General features: G+C 35.9%; 1 protein-coding gene across 1 annotated transcript in view; it reads left to right on the forward strand.

Annotated features, from left to right (window-relative positions):
• Positions 1-25,644, forward strand: part of BRINP2 (BMP/retinoic acid inducible neural specific 2) — a 169,198-nt gene that overhangs the window by 53,518 nt on the left and 90,036 nt on the right. The window contains exon 2 of the mRNA XM_031936934.1: positions 22,222-22,561. Coding sequence (XP_031792794.1) covers positions 22,293-22,561 — 269 coding nt within the window. The 5' untranslated portion in view covers positions 22,222-22,292. The remainder of the gene's footprint in view (positions 1-22,221; positions 22,562-25,644) is intronic.

The raw sequence follows: 25,644 nt of genomic DNA on the forward strand, positions 1-25,644 counted from the left end.
AAATCCATCTTGCTGTGGCATGAGGTGGGAATCCAGTATGCTTCCAGTGATGACCCAAAACCAAGTCTAGGAATAGCCTAGACTATCCCTCGTGGCCTTCCAGCTCAGGGCTGAGTAAGCACAATCCTTTGGAACTTGGCAGAACAGATGGGATTACAGGGTCTGGTGATAGCTAGAGGATGAATGAACCCTTTTGAATGAATGTGATGAATTGTTTCTGTTAGCTTAGGCTGAAACCTAACACCTCCCTAAGAGCAGAGCAACCAAATGGAATAACTAAGCACTTGTCAAAAAGAACCTAGTTGACCTGGTTGTAAGAGATGATCTCTAAGGCTCATTTTTACTCAAACTTTCCATATTTTCTGGTCCAATCAGTTGAACTGAGTTGGTGACTAAATAAAGCTAGATTCTAAATTATGAAAGGAGCTAAGACTCAGGATCTGCATAAACCCTTCTGTATTAGAGAGACATAAAAACAAATCAGTATTCTTCATGCTAGAAACTTATTTCCAATCCTGTGCTGTTAGGAATTCAAGATTCTCTATTGCCGCTGTCTTAACCCATACAATACTAGACCTGGAGTCAGGAAGAGCTGGATTCAGATCTTTCTGCAGATGCTTACTATGTTAGTGAGTTAATAGGTAACTCATTTAACCTCTTAATCTCAATTTCTTCATCTGTAACATGAAGGCAATGATAGAACGTATTATGTAAGGTTATGGTGAAGAATGAGTGAAATAAAAAATTAAGGTGATTTGCAAATCTTAAAGTCTTATAAAAAGTCAAGCCAATGAAGTAAGGAGGGGAGAAGGAGAGCGATATATATACATATATTTATTCTCTTTACAAATGGAAGAATTATGGTACTAATTTGATTGAGTTGCCCAAGAGCAATCAATCTCTAGATCTTTCAACCTCTAGTGCATTAATCTGGTGATCAGTGGTGTTAAATTCAAGTAGAAATACATCCACTAAATTGTACTTAAGGATCTCTATACATCATATATTGACTTAGTTTCAAAATGTTATGTCATCTCTTTTATTATCTTTTTATTTATTTTGCTTAATATTTCTTAGTGTAATATAGTTTGCACTTGAGAGTACTGTGGGCTGTCTGTATGACACCTCTTCAAAAGATGATACTGTCTTATGTTTTTTATTTTTAGAATTCTGAACTTAGGAGTTATATAGATGTCTCTACAAATTATAGTTGAGAGGCTAGAAATCACAATCGCTAACTATTTTGCCCACTTAGAATCTTTGTATCTTTTGCTATACTGTCAAAAGGACATGTTCATCCTCAATCATATGTATTTTTTGTTCTTTTTCTTAAATGGAATGAGCCAAGTCAGCCCAAGAACAGAATTATTGAGAATGCCGAACTAAGTTTTATCAGCACTCTATCTTTCCAGTCCTAACAAAGTACCAGGAATAGGTTGTACTCAAGGAAAGAGTCAGTCCTTCTCATCTCTAAGGTGGCTTCTAGGGCTATATTAGAATGTGTTGACTCAAATATTTAGAAAATCTTTATACCATAAATTTAATATTGTCTAGTATGACTGGAAAAGAAAGTATTTCATATTGTTGAATTTTTCTGTTGAATAGTTTGACCATAGAAAACATGATATATAGATCACCAATTTTTAGAAATTTAGTAGAAAATGAAATATACTAAAATTATATGAGCACAATTTGATCTTTAATGATTCAGAAGATACTTCTAGAATTTTTCCGTGTTTCAAGATACCCATTATAAATGTTATCACTGTATTTTAAAGATGTATGAGGCAGTGCAGTATAAGGGATCATTTGATGGACTGGAATCAAGAAAGACCCAACTTCAAAATCTTACCTACCTCTATGACCTTCCACAAGATATTTAATCTTTCTTATGTTTCAAGTATCTCTAAGACTTAGGTGGTAAGTTATATTGTTTGTAGAGGACCTCTATTTTTTGTTTGTGAAGGACCATACTGGAAAATCATAGATCCTTAAAATAATGAGAGATGCTTTTAAATGTCAGTTAATAGAATTCTATTGAGAAGAACATTAGGAAGATTTCATTGCCCAGCCTTTGAAAATTGCCCCTCTCTCTGGAAAACAAAAACAAAAACAAAAAACTCAAGCTATTTTTTTTCAAAGGAGGTTAAACAAAGCAATCTTTGATTGATTTGGTGAGTTCCTCAGTTAATTTTATGAGATTATAAAGTGTGGCTCTTTGGATACAGCAGAAAAGTACTGTTTATAGAATAACATGGACTTATTTCCTGGTCTTTGCTTAGAATCAGTAATAATTAATTGCTTAAGCTTAGAAAGAAAAACTTGTAGTAGCTACTCTGTTGTCTTTAAAAACAATCTAACCCATCAGGCCATTATCTCCTTATATGAGTTACTCTTTTCTTTCCCTTTGTTCTTCAGAATTACAGCAAGGGATAGCTAAAGGATATTTTCCTTTTTCCTTATTCCTCAAGAATTAGACAATGGTAATTTGTAGCCAAAGAACATGGCAAGCTTCATATAAGCCAATGCCTTGGCTACCAAGGCATATCCTGTACTTAAAGTTCATGTGCAAATTGCCTTTTTTTTTTTTTTTTTTCCATTTTTTGAGCAGAGACTTGATAATAGACTTACCCAAGATGTGGATGATGATAGAGTTCCTACCAAATCACATGTGCTTGTTTTGCCTAAAAGAGTAAATTGTGGCCAAATGCTCATAAATCCCAAACTCCTGTGTGGAAGAGGAAGAATTTTGAATTCTCTAAGCAGTGTTATCTCAAAGTCTATCCTTCTGCCCAGAAAAGGTGCATTTTTTGGATGGGAACAGCTTCATGGATAATTCTAAGTTTGAGAATTCTTAAATTTGAGAGTTTGGTTATATCCTTTCCAGAAGATTTCCTCAACATCAGATTGCCAGCAAGTCCACTGCAAGTTAAGAACTAAAGTTAAGTCCTGGGGTAGAGGAAGGAACTAGAGCTGTCCCTTATTACATTTATATTACCATTTATTATTCAAACAGTACAGGTCTTATGAGAAGATTACTTATTCAATGTCCCCAAAATAGTTTACCTTCTGAGGGTGTCTAAAACACTGTGATATTCAGCAGAATTTGTGACAAAGAGGTATTCATTAGAATTTCAAAGAATTGCCCCCAAAGAAATCCCAAATATAGTTTCATTCCTGGGGAAGCTGATAGGCTAATCAAGTACTTTATGTGTTTTTTTATCTGTTTGAAGACTTATATGAATTCTTTGTGTCTTTTGAGCTTTCCTGTGAGTCAAAATAAAGGCTGTCCTATAATCAATTTGTATGTACTACCCTGGATGCTTATATTAGAGCTGGTTACCCCTTTTATCCACTGTAGGGAAACTTAAACACAAGCCATATCCTGACTTTGTTTGGTGATTTCTTTAGAGTAATTCCAAAAGGAGGCAATGAACCAAAGAGAGAAAATGACCCTCTTGGGATCAACACCCAGGCTTCAACAGCTGTATTTGTAAATCTGGTCTTAGACCACAGGGTATATTTTCAAATTTATTATCTCAGTAGCAGTTTTATAACACCCCTTCAGAGGGGATGCAATAGAATGGGAAGAGAGATTGTCTCTGTTTTAAAGATGAGAAAAGGAGGCATAAAGAAGTTAAGTGATTTTTTCCCAAGATCATACTACAAATCAACACTAGAGTGAATGTCACAAGCTGGACTCCTTTATTCTCATTCTAGTGCTCTGCCCCTCAGACCAGACTTTCCCCAGTACATTTTAATGTACTTTTTTTTAATTTTAATCTCCCAGTACATTTAAATGTCTTAATTGGTTGAATAACAAGCTGATTGTCACTGCCATGTCATGCTCTCCCTATCATTCCTGCTCCATACTATTAGTATCCTTCCCAATGGACCCCTCTTCTGAGGGTGATTATAAGACTGAAGGAAAACAGCAAAACTGTCTTCTGATTAAGAAAAGGTTCCTTGCCTTAAACTATGCTGTAATAAAGGGTGATCATTCTTCCTCAGTACACTCATTAACATTCATTGAGCAACATATACTTTATTTTAGAGAGAATTTCTACTGTCGCTTCTATATTTAATCCCACAAGCTGTCGGGCAACTCATGTATTTACAAACACGGTTCCAGAAACAATGTGTTTGCCAGTCACAGTCTCATCTATAATATCTAAGCCTTTCCTTGCTCTGGGGCATTGCTCAAGAGTTGATGAATTCTGGTCCCAGCCGAGGCCCAAGCTGGGCCCAGTGTACGAGTCAAAGTTCAAGTCCAAAGGCAGATCTGGCAAAGGGCCCAGAGTAAAAGTGGAGACAGCAGAGTGGAAGAGAGTTGCTATGGTAAGCCCTAGCCTACAATTGTGTTAGGGGGACTTCTCAAGCTTTAGGGATTTTTTTTTTTTTTGGTTGTTATTTCTTTGGCCTCTCCAAGGACTAGAAAGCAGCTCCCTGTGGAAATACATCCCTGCTATTTAAACAAGTTAATCTTTTCACCTCATCACCAGGAATCTCATTACTTCTCACCAAAACTGTTAACTCTCTTATCAGTCTCCTAACTTACATTCTATCTCTTGTCGATCACTATTCACATTTATGATATTAACCACCCCTAAAAGCATAAATCTGGTCATATAATTTTCCTGTCCAACAATCAATCCATCAGTATTTCTAGGGACCTATTAGGCTTATAAAACCAATTATGAGACAATCCCTTTCCTTATGGATCTTACATTCTGATGGATTTTCTTTATAATAGCTTTTTATTTTCAAAATACATGCAAAGATAGTTTTCTTTTTCTTTTTTTATTTACAAAGCATATGCATGGGCATTTTTTCCAACATTGACACTTGCAAAACCTTTTATTCCAAATTTTCTCCTCCTTCTTCCCATCCCCTCCCCTAGCTGACAGGTAGTCGAATACATGTTAAATATGTTGAAATACACGTTAAATCATATATATATATATATATATATATATATATATATATATATATATATATATTACACATTTATACAGTTATCTTGCTGTACAAGGAAATTCAGATCAAGAAGGCAGGAAAAGAAAAACTGAAGAAAAAAACAAAATAAAATGCAAACAAATAAAATAGAGTGAGAATGCTATATTGTGTTCCACCCTCTGTTCCCATGGTTCTTTCTCTGGGTGTAGATGGCTCTCTTCATCACTGAACAAGTGGAACTGGTTTGAATCCTCTCATTGTTGAAGAGAGCCACTTCCAACAGAATTGATTGTCGTACAGTCTTCTTGTTGCCATGTATAATTGATGGAATGATAGTGGTTGAGAAGAGGTGTGATCTCCTGGTTCTGCTCACTTTACTTAGCATCAGTTCATGTAAGCCTCTCCAGGCCTTTCTGAAATCATCCTGCTGATCATTTCTTATAGAACAATAGTATTACATAAAATTCATATATCACAACTTATTCAGTCATTCCCAACTGATGAGCATCCACTCAGTTTCCAGTTTCTTGCCACTACAAAGAGGGCTGCGACAAACATTTTTGCACATGTTGGTCTCTTTCTCTCCTTTAAGAGGAAAGAGAGTTCAACATTAACCCTTGCAAAACCACTTGTTCCAAATTTTTCTCCCTCCCCTTCCTCCACCCCCTCTCCTAGACAGCAAGTAAGATGGATTTATTTTTTGAAGTATTGATAAGGGTTTAATATATTATATGCATTGTACTGAGTTCCAGGATACACATAAGAGCAAACAAGATAGTACCTACCTTCAAATAGCTTTCATTTTAATGAGGCAGCTAAATGGCAAAGTAGACATAGTAAGACCCAAATTCAGATCTAGTCTCAGATACTAGCTGTGTGACCTTAAGCAGACATTTAACATCTTCCTCTGTTTCCTCAATGGTAAAATGGGAATGACAAATGCACTTATCTCACAGGGTCATTGTATTGATCAAATGAGATAATACTTGTAAAATGTTTAGCACAGTACCTGAAGCACAGTAAGTGCTACATAAATGTTTCTTCCTTTCTCCCTTCCCCAAGACAACACACAAAGAGGCAAGAAAAGGAGAGAAGGTATGAGACAGGTTTGGAGGGAAGTATGGCAGGATGAGGTTAAAATTTACCCGGCTGAGGTAAATACTTATATATTGAAACAAATAAATTAAAAACAAAAAAAAACAAAAATCTCCAGCAAATAAAAAGTACAAATTCTTAATTAAGCATGACATTTAAGAATCTGCATCATCTTGTTTCAACCTACCTTTCTAGTTTTACCTTATGCCTCCTCACAAATTCTGTGCTTCAGCAAAACCAGATTGTTCATTGTTTATCCAAAATCCACCTTACTCTTCATCCCCATTCCTCTTTACAAAAGACCATTCATTTGGAATGCCTTTCCAATTTTGTAGCCCCTCCTTAACATCCTTCAAGATGCAACTCAAATAATTACTCCCTGAAGCCTTTCCTTTTTCCTATTCCTAGCACCAACTAGAAAAGATGTCTGCCTTTTCTGATTTTCTAAATTATAAGGATAATAGATTATAGATTTAGAACTGGAAGAGACACTTAGGACATTTAATCTAGTGCTTCCATTTTATAAAGAGAGAGAGAGGGACGGAATATTTGTTGACTTATCTAAAGTCACAAAAATATTTTATTGCAGACATGGGATTTGAATCTCATTCCTTCCAGTCCAAGACTCCTTTCCTTATATAATGCTGGCTTTCTTATAGAACTGTCATTTTTCTTTTCGTATGTTATAGTTATTGGTGTATGTATTCATGTCATTCATTCATGTCATTCCTGTATTTGATAAGTTTTATGAAGGAATTGTCTTATTCTCCTTTCAGATCATTCAGTGTGTTTACAATAACCTGAACATTTATAGTTCCATAAATATCTTTAAAAATGAATTTATATTCACACTTTACCTCCTTTAATTCATAATATGCTTAATATTATTAATTTCTTTGAAAATATATTTCTATAGCATATTAAATTTGTATTGTTAACAAGAATTATCTCTTCAGTGTTCCAGGGGATACATGCCCCAACTCCCAGATTTCGCTCATGCAGAGCTATCTCATGTTCAAGGTATTGTATGAATTTGCACTCTTGATGCTCATGAGCCTCTACTGACCCTTGTTGTTTCTCTTTCTGTAATAGTCAGAAGATACAATTTGCTGAGAGTAAAGGCATTTAGTGGAATAATATAATAAGAAGATTTATATTATAGCATTCACCCATAAACCTAGATCATATTCTTCTCCAAATATACATGTCATCCGTAGTTAGGATGAACAAGCATAGAGATCATAGAGCTAGACGGCAAAGGCTTGGACTTAGAGTGAAGGAAGACCTAAATTCAAATTTAGCCTCAGATACCTATTAGCTTTGTGACTATGGATGATTAATGTAACCTCTGTTTGAATCAATTTTTTTCATTGTAAAATAAGAACAATGATAGCATCTACTTCCCAAAGAATTGGGGGGATAAAATGAGATTTTATTTGTAAGGTACACAATGCGTGGCACATGGCATGTGAATCTTAGCTATTATTATCTTGCACATGAGACTTCTCCCTGTGGGGCTATAGCTTAGACCTTTTTTGATGTAGGACACTAATGTTTTTTTCCTGTTGGTCTGAGCTTTTCTTCATTGATTTCCTGTATCCATAATCTCTTCCATTTCCAGTTTGGATCCTGATTGATTCAGAATGACTGTAAATAGCAGTGTTTTTGGCCAGAAATCCTGAGGGTCTTCTCCCAGAGTTATTTATTTATCTGCTTATCTGCTTATTTATTTATTTATTTTATTTTTGGGGCTACATAAAAGAGACCATGCTTTGCCTCAGTTGTTATCTAGCATTAATCATTGAATGGGTATGGCCTCAAAGTGAGTCTTGTTAAAGCTTAAAAAGGTCAAAGTCTTCCTCTGTCATCTCCAGTCCTTCTGAGTTGTATCTGGCCACTGAACCTCGATGGCTCTGGAGGGGAAAGTGATCCAGGTGACCTTGTACTGCTCTCCTTCACTTAAATCCAATTCATTTTCATGTCATGGCATGTTCATGTCCCTGATGTCATAAGAGAATAGAGAAAAGCCACCTATACTACCTATTTCCACTATGAATTTCATTGTATTTCCCAGTTCTCAGCCTTAATTTTACTCAAAATTTCCATGGAGATAGTGACTCAATTCTGGCACTTTTATTTTATCATTCAATTGGGCGACTCCTGATCCAGAGAGTCAATCACTTGCCCAGATTAATATTGGTAATAGCATGAGAGGGAACTTGAACCCAGCTCTTTCTTATTCTAATTCCAGTAGTCTGTCATTTTATTTTAGTGTTCTATTTATGAGTGGGAACATTGTGGGCATGAGGCTATACAGCCTATTCTGTTTTAGATTGTGTCTGTAGTGCTCCAGGGACTACCTGCCCTAATTTTCAAATTTTTCTAGTGAACAACTATTCAATGTTAAAAGTACTTTGTACTTTTCTACCCTTAACGCTAATGAGCCCCCACTGGTAATTATAAGAGTTGTCCCCTTCATAAAAGAGAGAGGGAAAGTGAGAGAGAAAGGAGTAGTGAGGGAGAAAACCAGGCAGAAAGGGGGAAAGAGACAGGAAAAAAGAGATGGGAAGAGAAAAGGAGATAATTTACTTACTAATACACATAAGGAAATACACAACCTTTGAAGACAGAGATTGTTTCATTTTTGTCTTGTTATCACTAAAGGCTAGTTAGAGGGCTGCATATAGCAGAGTATTATTATTGTAGTACATGCTTAAGAAATAACTATTTAATTGAATTGTACTGAATCTACTATTACCGCTATCACTTCCTGAACAGTGCCACACACATACTTTAGTCTATTATTAGTTTTATGATATTTAGCATTTATTAAGCACCTATTATACAAATGGCAATATGGTATGTATAGTTTCCATCTTTTGTTTCCTTACAATTTACAAGGTAACAAGACATTGATACCTTTAAAAAATAGAGGACATAAGCAAGTAAAAGGTAATCCAGGACAATCTACTGCTTGAAAAAATACAAAGTGACTAGTGAGTAATAAAGGGTGAGACTAGTTAGAAACAGTTTCTCGAGAGAAAGGGAACCAAGAGCTATGTCATAAAGAAAATGATCAACAAGGAATGACAGAAAGTTAGAAAGCTAGCAAGGAGCCTGAGGGAAGATGCAGGGGCAGCAGTAAGCCAAGTTATTTATGGGAACAATAAGGAGACAATCTGGTTTAGCAAAGGGGTCGTTTTAGGGAAGTGCTTAATGTAATAGAAAGAGGCACTTGCTTAGAAGTTTGGCAATTTGGGTCTTAATCCTGGTTCTGTCATTACCTAGTCATGTTCCCTTGGATAAGGACCTCATTTTTTTTTTTTTTTTCATTTGAAACATTCTGGGGATTGAAATAGATGATCTCTGAGATTCCTTCCTCTTAACTTTAAAATGTTGTCATTCTTTGTAGAGACAATAGATGAGGTGGAAGAGTTAAAAATATATAAAAATTTGGGATTCAAGGTGGAAGAGTCAAGATTTATTCTGATAAACCAATGGTTTTGTGAGATAGGGATTTGATATGATACAATGGTGTTTGAGGAAAATTAATCTCACAGTTGTGGGAAGAACAGATTGAAAGCAAGTTTCTAGCCATATATGCTTTCATTGAAGATTTTGGTTTAGTTTTTGTTTTGTGAATTTTATTTTTTAAAATATAGCATTTATATCTTTGTTTTTCTTCATGTCACCTTCATTTTCAGATATATAATTCATTCCCTCTTCCCTCTCCTCTCCTGTGACCTAGCTGGCTATTCCTTGTAATAATTTAAAATAAAGAAGAGAAAAAAAAGCAATTTGGCAGAATCAGCTGATCTATAAACCAACTGAGGCAACTGGTCAGTAAGGTAGTTGGTGAAATCTTTCTCATCCCTTGTCCCTCACTTCTGCAGAAGGAAGCAGATGCATAATCTCATCTTTTCCTTTTGATTGTATTTATTTTGAAATGAATTAGGATTTAGAGTTTTGATTGTTCTTTCTAATTGTATTTTTGTAGTCATGTAGATTATTTTCTTTAGATGAAACCAAATGCCTAGGGAAGGAGTCATGATAATGATTAAGACAATTAGGAAATCTCTCTTGTAGTAAATGGCTTTTGAGCTGAACCTTGAATGAAGGAAACTAACATATGAATATTAGGAGATAGAGCCTCCATGTAAAAGCATGGAGAAGGAAGGTGGAATTTCATGTACAAGAAACATGAAGTAGGTCAGCTTGTCAGGATCCACAGAGTGCATTAAAGTGAAGTCACTCTAGAAATAGAGTATGTTATTAAGATTGTAAAGATACTTAAATTCCAATTAGAGGTATTTGTATTTTATTTTTGACATAATAAGGAACCAATGAGATTCCTTGAACAGGACATGTTCATCCTGGGCTTTGGGAAACTCTAGCACTTGTATGGAAGAAGCTTGGGGAAAGGGGAAATATTCAAATGAAAATGTTATTGCAACACTGCAGACTAGAGTGACAAAGACCTTCAAAAGGGTAGTTGTCACGTAAATAGTGAAGAGATGGCTGTGATTGATTTTTGTGAATGTGAATGAGCAAATCTTGGAAATATATTAGATATTGGGGGCAATGAAGGGGGATGAAGTGATATTGTGATTGCAGACCTGTACAACTAAAAAGGAAAGGTAACAAAAGGAAAACTAAGAATGACAATGCAGTCTTGGTGAAATGGGGAAGGGACTGGGTTTCCTGCATTCTCAAGTTCTTTTTCTATGTCAAGGTTGATATTTTAATTACGTGGAGAATCTAGATACTAGAATGTGGGAAAGGAGACAGTGCTGAGAATGGAAATTTTTTTTATTTTTATTTTTAGAATTTTTGAGTTTAAATCCTGAAAGGCTCCAATATAGAATCCATATTAATAAATGTTTCTTATTCTAAGAAGCCAGCTATTTTCTTTTTCTCTACTGATGGTGAGGCAAGAGAAAATGAACTTAAATTTTCAGCAAGAGAATTTAAGTTTAGATATAAAAGAAAAACATATAAGATATATAGACAGGATGCAATTTTCATCTAGAAGAATCTTAGACCATCTAGTGTGAATACTTTAGATGAGGTAACTGTGGCCTCAAGTAGTGAATTGACTTCAATAAGACCACATAGGTAGTCAAAAGGAGGGTTGAGATTTGATCTCTGACCTTCTGATCCCAGATCCGATCATCTTTTTTTTTAATTTTTATTATATCTTTTTATTCGCAAGATATATGCATGGGTAATTTTTCAGCATTGACCCTTGCAAAATCTTCTGTTCCAACTTTTCCCCTCCTCCCCACCTCCTCCCCTAGATGGCAGGTAGACCAATATATGTTGTATATGTTAAATACAATATATGTATACATATTCATTCAGTTATTTTGCTGCACAAGAAAAATCGGACTTAGAAATAACCTGAGAAGGAAATAAAAAATGCAAGCAGACAAAATCAGAGGGAGCGGGAATGCTATGTTGTAGTTCACATTCATTTCCCAGAGTTCTTTTGCTGAATGTAGCTGGTTCTATTCATTACTGAACAACTGGAAGTGATTTGGTTCATCTCATTGTTGAAAAGAGCCACGTCCATCAGAATTAATCATCATATAATATTGTTGTTGAAGTATATAATGATCTCCTGGTCCTGCTCATTTCACTCAGCATCAGTTCATATAAGTCTCTCTAGGCCTTTCCAAAATCATCCTGCTGGTCATTTCTTACCGAACAATAATATTCCATAACATTCATATACCATACCTTATTCAGCCATTCTCCAATTGATGGGCATCCATTCAATTTCCAGTTTCTAGCTATTATGAAAAGGGCTGCCACAAATATTTTTGGACATATGGGTCCCTTTCCCTTCTTTAAGATCTCTTTGGGATATAAGCCCAGTAGTAACACTGCTGGATCAAAGGGTATGCACAGTTTGATAACTTTTTGAGCATATTTCCAAATTGCTCTCCAGAATGGCTGGATGCATTCACAATTCAACCAACAATGTATCAGTGTCCCAGTTTTCCCACATCCCCTCCAACATCCAGCATTATCTTTTCCTATCATCCTAGCCAATCTGACAGGTGTGTATTGGTATCTCAGAGTTGTCTTAATTTGCCTTTCTCTGATTAAGAATGACTTGGAGCTTATTTTCATATAGCTAGAAATAATTTCAATTTCTTCATTTTCAGATGAAAAAATTCATACCCTTTGACCATTTGTCAATTGGAGAATGGCTTGATTTCTTATAAATTAGAGTTAATTTTCTATATATTTTGGAAATGAGGCCTTTATCAGAACCTTTGTACAAATGTTTTCCCAGTTTATTGCTTCCCTTCTAATCTTATTTGCATTATTTTTGTTTGTATAAAAGCTTTTAAATTTGATATAATCAAAATTTTCTATTTTGTGATAATAATAATCTCTAGTTTTTATTTGGTCACAAATTCCTTCCTCCTCCCCAGGTCTGAGAGGTAAACTACCTTGTGTTCTTCTAATTTATTTATAATCTCATTCTTTATGCCTAGATCATCAACCCATTTTGACCTTATCTTGATGTACAATGTTAAATGTGGGTCAATGCCTAGTTTCTGCCATACTAATTTCCAATTTTTTCAGCAGTTTTTTGTCAAATGGTGAATTCAGTCATCTTTGTTCAACCTCTCTCTTAGCCAGTTACAAGAAGAAACTACCAAGGAAAATTTACTTGCTTAAAGTCATTGCCACACAACTTTGCATTTTGTCTACCTATAATATGATGTCCTTGATTGGCAGAGAAACTGTGTCATATTCATTTTATGTTCCTCACCATGTTAAACACTTGCTTATTTTGTTTTGCTTTAGCTCTCTGAATTTGGCTTTTCTCATCTTAAAATAACCATACATATGGCACTTATCACACAAATTACTGTGAAGTTCAGTTGAGATAATGTATATCAAGAGAGTTGCAATTTTATGTCAATAATAGTTGTAATAATAGTAGAAGTAATAGTAATAGCAGTAGCAGCAGTAGTAGTAAGAGTAGTAATAATAGTAAGAATGGTATTAGTAGTAGTAGTAATAATAGTAGTGATAATGGTAATAGCAGAAGTAGTAGTAGTGATAGTAGTAAAAGTAGTAGTAATTGTAACAGTAACAACAATAATAATAATGTTAGTAGTAAGGTAGTGGTAGTACTTGTTATAAAATAATTATAGTCTATTCTATTTTAAAACTCATCCTTTTTTTTGGCAGGAGGGAAAGTAGTAAAGAAGTCCCTAAAAGTGCTGTGACATGGCTTTTTGTTGGTGATTTGGGGTCTAGTTCATATATTGCTTTCAAAAGTGTCAGATGTCCCCCTGCCTCAACTTGACAGTAATGGTCCACTGAAGAAGTTAGATGCTACAAAGTTGTGGTAAAATGAATAGTGTGAAAATGAACATTACAATCCCTCTGAGCCAAGGCTGACAGTATCAGCCAGAGAGAACTCAGAAGATAATGAAAATCAATGGATCAAAAGGGGTTATAAATGTCCCCTACCTCATAGCAAGCCACATATTCAGGGTCTCTCCCAGCCCCAATCCATCTATCCATTCTCTCTCTTTAGTGCTGCCTCCTTAATGAAAACAAGCTTTCTCATGAGAATGTTTTTGATGGCAAAAATGAACCCACACTGCCCTGCGTTTTCTGACACTCCCACCCTCCGATTTAATTAAGGAAACATCCCCTCAATAAAGCTGCCCCATTAATCACTCCAAAATAGCTTGAAAACTTATTTAATGTCACTGCCTAATCATTTTATTAAATGTCACTGCTTCAACATATATGAATTATGCTTTATAACTTTTTTCTGCCACCCTTCATTCATTCTTTCAATTTTTTTTTTCCTTACCTAACTTTAATCACTGATTGAGCATTGTCTCAGTCAAATCGAGACCTGTTAAGGATCTAGTTTTAAAAGATCATCCACTGCAGCCAGGGCCATCTCCAATTATCCTATTCTATAGCTTGCCACTGGACCCAGATGATTCTGAAAGAAAAAGTGAGACTGTCTTTACCTCACTTAAATCCGTTAAACTTGCATGTTATCACCTTCCTAATGTCATGATCTTCTTCAAGAACGAAGGACAAACAAGAATTGATAGAAAATAAATCTATTATCTGTAAAGAACAGTCTTTAGCAGTCTGGGAACTTTAAAGATGAATAAGACATATTCCTTGCCTTGAAAGAAATAACAGATTAAAGGGTTAAGTTAAGGAAATTAACAATATAGTACAAGACAATAAGATAAGTGCTATATTAGACTACAAAATTACCTTTCAAAGACTTTCTTGCATCCTTATCTCCACTCAAGTTCTCTCAATAATGTTCACAAACTTAACAGATATTAAAACTATCAACAGACTTTCAAGTTCATTTAATTCAATTTCCTCATATTTCTAATGAAGAAACAGAGTACCAGATGGGTTAAGTGATCAGTTCAAAGTCACTAATCTGCCAAGATTCAAATCCAATTCTTTTATTATCAATTCCAGTATTCTATCTCTGAACCAGGCTGCATCTTACAACTTTGTTGAACTATAATGAAGAGCTGGACATGACGGAAAGACTTAAGAAGAGCAAAAGTACCTTGCCTCATTTTTAGAGATGTAGAAATGAGGGCTTGAAAGCATTGTTATTTGATCAGGATCATACAGGTTGTTAGTTTAAGTCAGTCTTCTTGTCACTCGTGTCGTTATTAAAGTCACCCTCAAACTTCCTTAAATCTTGATGATCATTGAATGCTAGGAAGACCAGTAATAATCTATCAGACCCTGCTGATGGAAATCCATCTATTTACCACTTGATTGACCCTTTCTTTGTTCATCTTTGACATTTAGTGTCATAATGTAGAATGCTGAATTTGGAGATAGGAAGACCTGAATTCAAATCCTGTTTCTGGGCAAGTTACTTAATCCTAAAATACAGTTTCCTTGTCTGTAAAATGGAAAAAAATGGCAGCATCTACTTCACAGCATTGATATGAACACAAAATAAGATTATAGAGAGAGCATTTTGAAAAACCTTGAAGCACTGAATAACGTTGATGATTGATGATGGTGGTTGTCCTTGCTTTTTCTGAGGACCCAGAAAGACATGTGAATATTCCATATCCAGTGAAATACAGCTATAACAAAAAGGAAAAGGAGAAGGCAGGAAAGGGCACAAACATTTATTGAGCATCTACTATGTATAGGACACTGAGCTAATTGCTTTACAAATATCTAATTTTATCATCACCACAACTCTATGAGGTAGGTGCCTATTATTATCCCGACTTTACTCTTGAGAAAATGCAAATAGATAGATTAATTGGCTTTTCTCATGTTATAGCAAGTGTCGAAGGTTAGATTTGAACATAGGTCAGATCCAGTACTCTATCCACTGCTCTACCTGATTATTATTTTTTTTTTTTGTTTTTTTTAGAAATTCTGTCTAGCCAAGGAATGATATAATGAATTGCAGAAGTGATATGGATCCAGGGTGACTACCATTATTCTTCCAGCTGGCTTTCATCAAGAGCACTCTCTTTATTTTCTTCATCCTACTCCCTAATTGTTCTTCACCCTACTTACTTATTGTTCTTCACCCTATTCACTAATTGTTCTTTATCCTACTTACTAATTGAGATAATGGTGGTGTCTGGGATTTAACCATGTTGCTTCAAAAATCCCCACCATTATTCATACACACACACATACACACACACACACACACACACACACACACCTCTTAATAAATTCCAGTGACGTCCTATTTCCAGCAAAATCAAATCAAATCTTCTATTTGTCACTGAAGACCCTTTACAATTTGTCCTATTCCCTACCTTTCCAGACCTTTTAATACTCCTCTTCATATTTTCTGGTACCTACTTACAGTGGCTTTCTTTTTCCTTTAATACAACAGTCTACCTCTCAATTATATGTTCTTTTCACTAGCTGTACACAATACCTACAGTGCTCTCTCTTATCTTTCCCTTCTGGATTTCCTGCCTTCCTTGTAAGAATCATCTAAAATCCTATCCTCTGGAAGAGGTCTTTTCAATTCACTTACAGTTAATGCCTTTCTCTGAATCTATCTTCCATTGTCTAGGTGAATATCAAGTATCCACAAACTTATTTATATTCTTTGTCTCCTCCATTAGAATATAAGTATTTTGAAGGCAGGGATTCCATTTTACTTTTCTTTATCTCCCTAATGAGAAGCTTGATGACTGGCATGAAGTAAGTGCCCTCTGTGGAAACAGATAGCGTCTTAACAGTTCCCATACTGCTTTACTTCTTGGATATTAGGATATTAGTTTCTCCTTGTTTCTGAAAATGAGTAAACTATTCTTCCATGACTATAATCCTCTTGAGTAAATTGTTAATCTTTCCCTTTTCCCCCTTAGCAAGTACTATACAATTTGGATCTTAAAAAAAAAAAAAAAAAAAAGAAAAGAGAGAGTAGGTTGCCATTCATTCTCACTCCCCTGTTCCTCTCCTCTCTACTTCTCTCATTTTCTCCTCCTTTTATGCTTTGCCTATCTTAGTTTTTTCCCCAATCATTATTTTAGGCTCCTGTGACTTGTGATTCAGATATATACAAAAGAATAGGATGGGAAAAACTCAAAAGATATTAAGTAGCACTGGTTAGTGCTAACCATGAAAATGGTCTATCATTGCTGAAACTGTTTTTGTGCCCAAGACTTTGGCAAAATCATGATTCAACTCATAAGAGTTCTTAAGCATGGGCAAAATCAAAAAGGGAAATATGCATTGACACAGGGAGGGAAAACCACCTAGAAGAAGCAAATTCTCATAGTTTGAGGCTTTACTTAAAGGGCTCACCTGGCTCTCCCTAAGAGTAGTTTAGAGGATCAAATCTCACAAAACCACAAAGTAGTCTTTCTCTTTCTAGTTTTTATGTATTGACTGCCTGTAACCTATCCATGGGAAAGAGACTGCTGCCTGGCTAAGGTATATTGGCAGCAGTTGTAGCTTTTCTGGCCTTGAAGTTAAATTATCCATTTTTCTTAAATGTGAACTTATTGTGAATGTGAATTTATATGTAACCCCTTGGACAGTCTATCCTCCTGTTACCTTATTTGCTGTCTCTATAACTTTATTAACCAAAATGATCCTCCCTGGTTATTAGTCCCTACATGTAGGGCTCCCTCAATAGAATGTAAATTTCTTGAAGGCAAAAATTGTTTTTTCTTTCCTGTTTGGATTTCCAGTGTTTATCAAAGCATTTGGCACAGAGTAAGCTATGAAAATGCTTTTGTATTCATTCATTTAATTCATTCCTTCTTTCCTCCCTCCATTCCTTCCTTCATTCCAATCCTAATCTAAGCAAAACCGAAGTCAAGAGAAGCACAAGGTTAACATGGCTGAAAGAAAATCCACCACCTGGATAAATTATCTTCAGAACATTTGCCTTCCTGACTTTAATATGTATGATAAGGGCACCAACTTATTGAATGACTTGTGATTTTTCAGTCATTTTTTTTTAAGTTGTGTCCAATTTTCTGTTGACCCCATTTGGGGGTTTTCTTGGAAAAAATACTGGGACAGTTTGTCATTTCCTTCTCTAGCTCATTATTCAGATAACAAAGCTGATGCAAACAGTGTTAAGTGAATTGCCCAAGGTCACACAGCTCATATATATTTGAGGATGGATTTGACTCAGGTTTTCCTGACTCCAAACCCAATGCACTATCTATAGCTTTAGCACAGTTCTATTTATCTAGCTGCCCTCTTGAATAGATTATTATTTTCATCTTAATACTTGCATTTGCAAAATTGTGGCAGTAAAACTCAATATTATAGAGATCATCAGTGAAGTTCAAATGCCACTAATCAATTCATCTCCCAAATAAATTCATTAATTATGATTTTATTTACCCTCCTGTTACCAAGTTAATTGCTTATTTGTTAGAGTAAAGCAATGCAACCTTGATTAAGGTCATTAATTGCCATTAGAAATTGAAATTCTTTAGATTTCCTCAGATGAGTTTGAATTTCTCATGTTTAGCATTCAAAATTATGAAACCAAGATCAGTCAACCTTTTCATGTGTTAACTACACCTAGGCACATAAAAGTTCACTTAATGAAATCATCAGTTTGGGGACTAGAAAAGTAAAGAAAGACCCAATCCCTACATGTGCTAATTATTCTGCTCTATTTATTAACAGTATGCATATATCATAAAGAGATTAACATTTACACACAATTTCTTCAGCCTCATAAAAGGTTCGCTAGAGGAACAAACAGCATGAATACTTGCTGAGAATAAGTGGATATGAGTAACCACATAAAATATGAGTTCTGTGCCCTTCAGCCCCCCAAATTTGCTCTTTTTAAAAAGAAAAAGAAATTCGAACAATTGCTTGGTGGTGGGGAGATATAGAGCGGAGAAAGCTTGAACATTTTGTTTCTACATGAGTTACACTTTCCAACAAATACCTCATAAACCCTTTCAAAATAAAAAAAACCTGTTAGATTTTTGGTTCTTAACAGAAAGGAGGGAAATATCCTTTAATATGGACAGTGTGGTACCAACATAGACTTTTATGTAACCAGAGTTTTGTAGCTACTTCACATTGATTTTAAATATATATTGTGAATATATACATTTGTATATCCACATAAATACATGTGTTAACTGTTCAATTTACTTTAATTTAATCCATTCCAATTCAATTCAAACACATATCTCTTTGTATGTAAGTGAACATGAATATATGTATATATAACCTATGCATATACATGTATATACATATATAGGTAGGTATATACCTACCTATATATGTATATACATGTATATATACTTATTTTGCTTGTTGCTTGTCCTTCATTCTTGAAGAAGAATAAGATATCAAAGAATTGATGACATGATATGCAAGGGCATTGGATTTAAGTAAGGATAGGCTTTGTAATTTCACCAGCCTTACTTTCTCCTCCAGAACCATCTGATTCCAGTGACAATTGTGTGGAACAGGAACTTTAATCATGAATTTTAATCCATCTAACTGATTTCCATTGTCACATACAGGTATCCCAACTCTGGAGACTGCCTTAATTAGCATATGTTAAGATAGATTTACCTATGTTACCTGATTGTTCTCCACTAGATCCCTCCCTGTCCCCTCCCCTAGTTTTTTCCAATTCCCCCTCACCGATTCTTCCCCTTATTCCCCAGACCCTGCCCTTATTTCCCTTCTCCTCTCCCTCCCAATTTTAAAAATTCCTGCAACAAGAAGCAAGTTGCTTAATCATATATGGACCAGCCTTGCTTAATCATATTTGGTTTAGCCCTTGAGCTATTTCACATAATAAATGATGCCCTTTGTTCTGTGACAAATGTCTTGTGAATTTTTCAAATATATCGAACTTCTCTCCCCCAAAGTACTTCTTAAACAAGATATAGATCAGAATGACTAGAGGTGAACCTATAAGGTAGTGTCCAGTGAAGCAGAGAATGGCCTCTTTTATCAAGTCAAAAAAAAAAAAAAAAGTCCAGTCTGTGAGGGGATGACCCTTAGCATTTCTGGTAAAAAAAAAAGAACCAAATGCTATTTACTTTCATTACAAGTCAATTGTAATGTTTTATATTTATATATATGCATATATACACATATATATTCATAATATATACATACTATATATGTATACACATGGATATACACACATATTTATACACATATACATAACTTCAAGTACTTATATATTTGAAGCCATCTTAGATGTTCTTCTTTTGGCACTGCCTTCTTTACTTAGTGTTAATTCCAATAGGTTTCCTAAATTCGTGGGAATTCTTGATTTTTATCCTTTCTTACAGCAGTACTCGAATGCACCGCCTCCATTCTATTCCTGCACTATGTCTAGCCACTGCCCAGTTGTTAGGCACATAGTTTGTTTCCAGCTTTTTGTTATCACAAATAATGTCACTATAAACATTTTTGTATAGATGGGCCTTTTCTCCTAGTGATAGGTTTTTACAGAAACTTTTAAAACAGATTTGAAACTTATCTGTCTTGAAAGAGATTTTTAGTCAGACTGTCTTCAGCTCCAGAGAAAAACTGATGAAGTGGAAAATATATTATTCCAAGGCCAGGTTTTTTTTTTTTTCTTCTCTCCCTCCCCCCCCCACCCCTTTCCTCCCAAGGAGCAGTCAGCACTGCACTGAATGCAGCATTCTTGCTGTACTCAGCAAATTTAGCTTAACAATCAAAACTATTTGATCCTGAAACTGGTCTTTCTCTATTCAGTACATTGTTGAATAAGTATGATTACTAAGAAATCATAATAGGATTCCACTGTTTTATATGACCTGTTTCTTCCAGAAAACTTTATTAAAACACTTTGACTATTGCCTTATTACTCCTCCCAAAGTCCTTGATAGATGGGTCCATTAGTGCATTTTGGTGGACTTGTAGTTTCCTCAGTGTAGGCTGACCCTTTTACCAGTACAGCCTTTCTCTACCCTCTCAATCTTTTAATTCATTTTTCTCTACCCTCTTAATCTTTTCATTCAGTTCAGATCATTCTAATTCAAGTCAATAAGTATTTATTCAATGACTGTTCTATGGCAAGCACTGTGCTAGTTGCTGGGGATACAATGACCAACATTAAATGGTAAAAAAGCATTTATGAAGCAGTTACTGTATACCAAGATGATGAAATATTCAGTCAGCAAGCATTTATTATGTGCTTAGCACAGAGAATACAAATGCAATCAGACAGTCCCCCCCCCACTCCCCTCAAGTAGGTTATATTTTCATAGAAGAAGTCAGTCCATAAAAGGAAAAGGAAAATGGGGCAGGTAACCTGCACTGAGAGTTGAGGAAAATGGTAGAGAAGTGTGCAGTACAACCTGGAGGAAGATGTAGACATGGGCTTTCCCAAGCACTCTTTTTTATTTATTGGTACTTTTTCTATCTATCAATCTATCTATCTATTTATCTATCTATCTATTTATCCATCTGTCTATCTGTCTATTTACTTATTCATTCATTTATATATTTATTCAGTCAGTCAGTCAATTTTAATTATTATTTTAAAATTATTTTATTTAGTATTATTTTTTAAAATAATAGCCTCTTATTTTCAAAATATATGCAAAGATAGTTTTCAAAATTCACCCTTGCAAAACCTAGTGTTCCAAATTTTTCTCCCTCCCTTTCCTCATCTCTACCCTTGACAGCAAGCAATCCAATATATGTCATATATGTACAATTCTTCTATACATATTTCTATACTAAACACTCTTCTTAAATAAAAATTCTTAGAGGAACCACCCGGTGAGAGGAAGAAGCCTTAGGGGTGGAAGGTACTTTTGATGTATGAACTTCCAGGATAAAGAGGTTTCTGGGTCAGTGGAGAAAGTCTAGAATACAGTATAGAGAAGAATGAAATGTGTGTGTATGTATGTGTGTGTGTGTGTGTGTGTGTGTGTGTGTTATATACTCACACAAAAATCTATATTAAATCTCTATTTCTATCTCTATCTTTATCTCTATCATCTGTATATTTCCATATATATAAATAGAAAATAAAAATAAAGAAGTAAATATATGTATATAAATAAAGATGAATATACACATGTAAATGATTTATTTTATATATATTATATACGCATGCCTATATACATACATACACATATATACATGCAATATACAAGATACCTATATAGACACATATACATATACATACACACTTATGGATATGTATACATACACATGCATATACATAAATACACAAACATATACACTTATATACACAAACATATATGCATATATGTACAATATACAATAAATATACATACACAGGCAAATATACTTATACACATGTACATATATACATATACAAATACACACATGCACACATATACACATACACAAAATATACAAACATATGCATGCATGCATATACACATGCACACATAGACATATATAATGCACACCTATACACATGTACATACACACAATGTAATCATGTATGCACACATACACATACATGTATACGTGTGTAATAAAACAAGTCAGGAATGGATCTCCCCTAATGGGCCCAACTCAATATTCAGGGTGTCTGTAAGTGCCTGTGGCCCGCGGGGAAAGTGGGGATTGCTGCGCAGCCTGAGGGGAGCGTCCGCGGGCTGCCATCACCTCCCTGTGTCCTTCTGCTTCCAGGAGCCCTGGAGGAGCGGTGCTGACGGGGGAGCGTGGCGAGAGAATGAAGAAGCCAACCGCCCAGGAGAAGCATGAGGTGGCAGTGTGGCGCTCGGTTTAAAGGGCTTCGGCTGGCCATCCCATGGGCGACGCTGCTGGCGCTAGGTCTCCCCGGCTGGATCTTTGCGGCCACTGCCATTGCTGCCGCTGCTGTGGCCCCTGAGCAACATGCCTCTTTGGCTGGCCAGCCCCCTTTGGATTGGCTGCTCACTGACCGGGGTCCATTTCACCGTGCTCAGGAGTATGCGGACTTCATGGAACGGTACCGTCAAGGTTTCACCACCAGATACAGGATTTACAGGTGAGAGAAGTCTTTGTCCAGTAAGAACTCGGTATCACTGACTACTTGACAGGGGCTGAGTCCCTCATTATCCAAGGTACCTGTAAGCAAAAACTCGCCAAGCTCTGGTCTTGAATACACCCAGAGTAAGCACGGGAGGACAGAAGGCAGGGAGAATATACTCGCTGTATTTTTGTTGTGTTTTATTTTTTAAAAAATACATACACACTGAAAAATAAGGGGAAAAAAACCTGCTGATGTCTCCTGAGGAACTTGGCAAAAGGGTTTCTATTTATAGGCTATGCTACTTATAAACTGAAGACAAATCATGCGATATGGAGTCAGCGTGGAGTCAGCATGTAGCCCAGGATGCCGCAGGAGGTCAGAGTCAAATGCGGGGACCAGGTTTTAAGTAATGGGTTGGATCTTTTTATGAGTGGTAATCACTTACACATGCAAATAAGGAGAAGGGCAGCCTACCCTCCTGTCTCAGAGACCAGCCGAGCTCTGTGGGGGACAGAAGGGCACCTGTCCTCCTCCTGACCCAGTTGCTCTATCTGGCAGTGGGCAGTTTTCTCCTTGACCACCAGTCTCTTAGAACATCAGAGCTGAAGGTCAAATATGAGACCAGCCTGGCTCTTCTTTTGAGGTCACATGTTCCCAGAAGCACTGGATCCATGCTTGTCCACACCCAGGTCCTGACCTGATATACCACAGCACCATTCCAGGTCCTTAAAAAATGCGTGAACAGTGCATAGATCTTCCTTTAGACTCTTAACTTAGTTTGGCTCTTCTCTCTCTCTTTTTTCCTCTCCTTCTTTCCCTCTCTTCCTACCTCCCTTCTCCACCCCCCCCCCCATTCTCTGTCTGTCTCTATCTATTTTTCTTTCCCTTTCTTACCTCCTTTACTCCCCTATCTGTCTGTCTCCTCTATCTTATTTCTCCTTCTCTCTGTCTCTGTGTCTCTGTTCCTCTCTCTCTCTCTCTCTGTCTCTCTCTCTCTCTCTCTCTCTTTCTCTCTCTCTTTCTCTCTCTCCTCTTTCTGTCTTTATCTTTTCTACTTTTCTGTGTCTCTGTCTCTCTTCCATCTCTGTCTTTTTCTTTCTCTCCCTTTTTCTCTGTCTCTGTCTCTCTGTCTCTTTCTATTTTTTCTTCCCTCTCTCCCTTCTTCCTTCTCTTTCTCCCTCCCTCCACAACTCCCTCATCTTATGCCCTTCCCTACACTTCTCCCATTTATCTTGGCAAATTTTTGATGACCCTAAAACATCTGCATGAATTGTTTTAGTCAACACAAGGGCTATAAGAGCTCAGAACAGAAGTATGCAGCACATGAATATTTCAAAGCAAAAAATGTTTTCAGTAGTGGCTAGGCGCTCATTTTAGGGGGCCACTCCTCAGTTGTTAAGAATGCCCACTCTCATGCCACATAAAGAGAAAAGGCTAGATATATATTTGGCTGACACCCAACTAGGTCAGAGGTACAGAGAAGCAAGTTTGCCAAGACCTCCGTGTTTATAGTCCATATGAGTACCTGGCAAGGAACTCTGCTAAGCCTCAGATCCCATCCATCCCACAATTTAGTATGCTACCTCACACATAATAGGTGATTAATAAATGCTTCTTTGTTCATTAATTGATTGATCCAATCATGGAGAAAGAGATTTGCTCATTTGATGAATTTCAAAATCCCTATTCCCAGGTCATATCTGACACTTCATGACCACATTCGGGGTTTTCTTGACAAAGATACTACAATGGTTTGTTATTTTCTTCTCCAGCTTATTTAACAGAAGAGGAAACTGAGATAAACTGGGTGACATGCTGGTGTCTGGGGCCACATTTGAACTCGGAAAGATGAGTCTTTCTGACTCCAGCCCTTACACTCTATTTACTATACTACAAAAATGCTCTCTGTTCCTAGGTACCTATTCTTACCTTATATCTCCTCCTCTAAAAGTCTATACTGTATGGGGATAGAGATAAATAGAAATGGTTGATTCCTTATTTAAATTCTGCCATTCTAAAGGTCAAATTTCCTTCAAAGAGTACTGGGCCTTCCTCTTTTATACAAACAAAATAGAATAAACAGACATCAAATAGAATGGCAAACTCTCCCCCAAATTCTGTTAGCTAGATACATGAAATTCTTGATTTTCTTCCCTAAATCCAAAAGATGTAATAGTGAGCAATTCTCTGTTTTATATGATTCTTTCCTTAACTAAATGACTTACCCATGTTCATCATAGAATTTCTTTCTATGAGCCTCTTTGATTGCATTTTAAAATAAGCCATGATTTACCACATAATTCTCCACTCACATTCAACCTTTTAGAAACTCATTTACTGTGTAAAACAATTAGCATAGCAAGTGCGAGAGTATATGATGGGAATTCCCATCCTGATTATTTGGTTCCCCTTTTTCTCTTCAGTGGAACATCTTTCTTCTCTTTCTACCCTGACCCACCCATCTACCCGTTTTGGCAGTTCCCATGACTGGTAGCCTGGTGATGTGGCAGTGTCTAGAACTGACCTTGAGGACCATAGGCACATGTATACATTTAATCCATTTAGCACATACTATTGGATGATTTAAAGGGATAAGCTTTTTCAGGACCATATAGAACATCTGGGGATAGTCACTGTAAAATGAGTTGTCTAGGAAGCCTTGCTTTCTTCTTCCGACAGAACACAGCATTCTGACATGAGGAGAAGCCTTTTGAAGGTGGAAAAAGTAACATTTATGTAGGGCAGCTCTATTAGTATTTTGGGGAATTGAAGTTTCCATCATTAAAGAAACCACTGTGACTATGGGTATTCAAGAGGCTGTTTGAGTACTCTTCCAATTAAAAAAAAAAACAAAAACAAAAATGAACAACAACAACAACAACAACAAAAAATGCTATATGTTTTTCTTTGTTCCTATTAAGATCTGTTTTTACCTAACACAGTCATTTATATAGTTGACTGAATTCTGGAACTTTGAACTAGAAGCCACTTCTAAAGGAACATTAAAATACTTTAGAATCAGCCCTTAGTTTGTCCCCTTTCCTCCCAGAAAGTGTATTGTCAAATCTCATAAAGGAAAAAAATGAGACAAAGGAAAA

Source organism: Sarcophilus harrisii, chromosome 4, assembly GCF_902635505.1.
Source record: "Sarcophilus harrisii chromosome 4, mSarHar1.11, whole genome shotgun sequence".
NCBI lineage: Eukaryota > Metazoa > Chordata > Mammalia > Dasyuromorphia > Dasyuridae > Sarcophilus > Sarcophilus harrisii.